Source organism: Alligator sinensis, unplaced genomic scaffold, assembly GCF_000455745.1.
Source record: "Alligator sinensis unplaced genomic scaffold, ASM45574v1 scaffold1870_1, whole genome shotgun sequence".
NCBI classification, from domain to species: domain Eukaryota; kingdom Metazoa; phylum Chordata; order Crocodylia; family Alligatoridae; genus Alligator; species Alligator sinensis.
In genome coordinates this window covers 2,142-3,019 of record NW_005843652.1, presented here as the reverse complement: position 1 = coordinate 3,019, position 878 = coordinate 2,142, and the positions used below count along the sequence as shown (strand labels likewise).

The following is an 878-nucleotide window of genomic DNA, read 5'->3' as shown; positions in this document are numbered from 1 at the left end:
TCCCGATGGCTGCAAGCCTCATCCTGTACAGCAGGGCTTTGGACCAAGGGCTTGTGTCGTGGCCAAGCCTCTCAGCCCCAGGACACGTCCCTTTTGGGCTTATCCAGTCACATCCCTTAGACACTGCCTGATCCCTCATGCTCAGATCCTGTGGGGACGGGCACTGCGGGACATGAGTGCTAGGCAGGTGGACAGGGAGGGAATCAGCTGTTTTTGGATCCTCTTTGTAATTGTTTGAGCCTCATCTACCTTTTCGGATCCATTTCCCTGTATTTGGAGCCTTGCCCAAAGGAAAAAAAAAGTGCTCCAGGGAAGACAAGACCACAGAGCTGGGCTCTTTGTGAGTTCAGATCAATGACAGGAATAAGGAAATAGCAAATAAAACTGTTATAAATTAGGGAGCAACTGGGGCAAATGTAGGGCAAACGGGGAGGAAGAAAAGAGAAGGCGGCACCTGCTTTGTCGCTCACGTGGGCTGGCTGCAATAGCGCTCGGAGATGTCCGGAGATGCAGAAGGGAAGCAGGGAGGCAGCAGGTGGTGAAGCAGAGGAGCTGGAAGGAGAAATGGGGGTAACGCTCACTCGAGGGACGACGGTTCTCTTTCCTCCTCCAGGCAGCTCTCTCCAGTGTGAAGTTTGCCATGCGTTAGGGGACAGCTGTTCTGGCTCCATGGAGACCTGCAGTCCTGGCCAAGATACCTGCGGTATTATGAAAAGTGAAACGATAGTAGGTAGGTGAGAGGTACTTTACTTCCCCACCCCCACAACTTCCATTTCCCTAGAAATTAAAGGTCCAGGATGAACTCTCTTGTGAAGTCCTTTGGTGCCCTGTGAAGAGCTTGAGGTGCAGTTACTAACCCCGCCAGGGTTTCCTGCTCC

General features: G+C 52.5%; 1 protein-coding gene across 4 annotated transcripts in view; it reads left to right on the top strand.

Moving 5' to 3' along the window:
• The window catches only part of LOC102378761 (phospholipase A2 inhibitor subunit gamma B-like), a 37,072-nt gene that overhangs the window by 34,337 nt on the left and 1,857 nt on the right, over positions 1-878 (top strand). For 2 of the 4 annotated variants that reach the window (XM_025195623.1, XM_006039046.3), the window contains exon 3: positions 614-730. The exons of the other annotated variants lie outside the window; for them this stretch is intronic. In XM_025195623.1, coding sequence (XP_025051408.1) covers positions 614-730 — 117 coding nt within the window. The remainder of the gene's footprint in view (positions 1-613; positions 731-878) is intronic. 4 annotated transcript variants of the gene reach the window in all.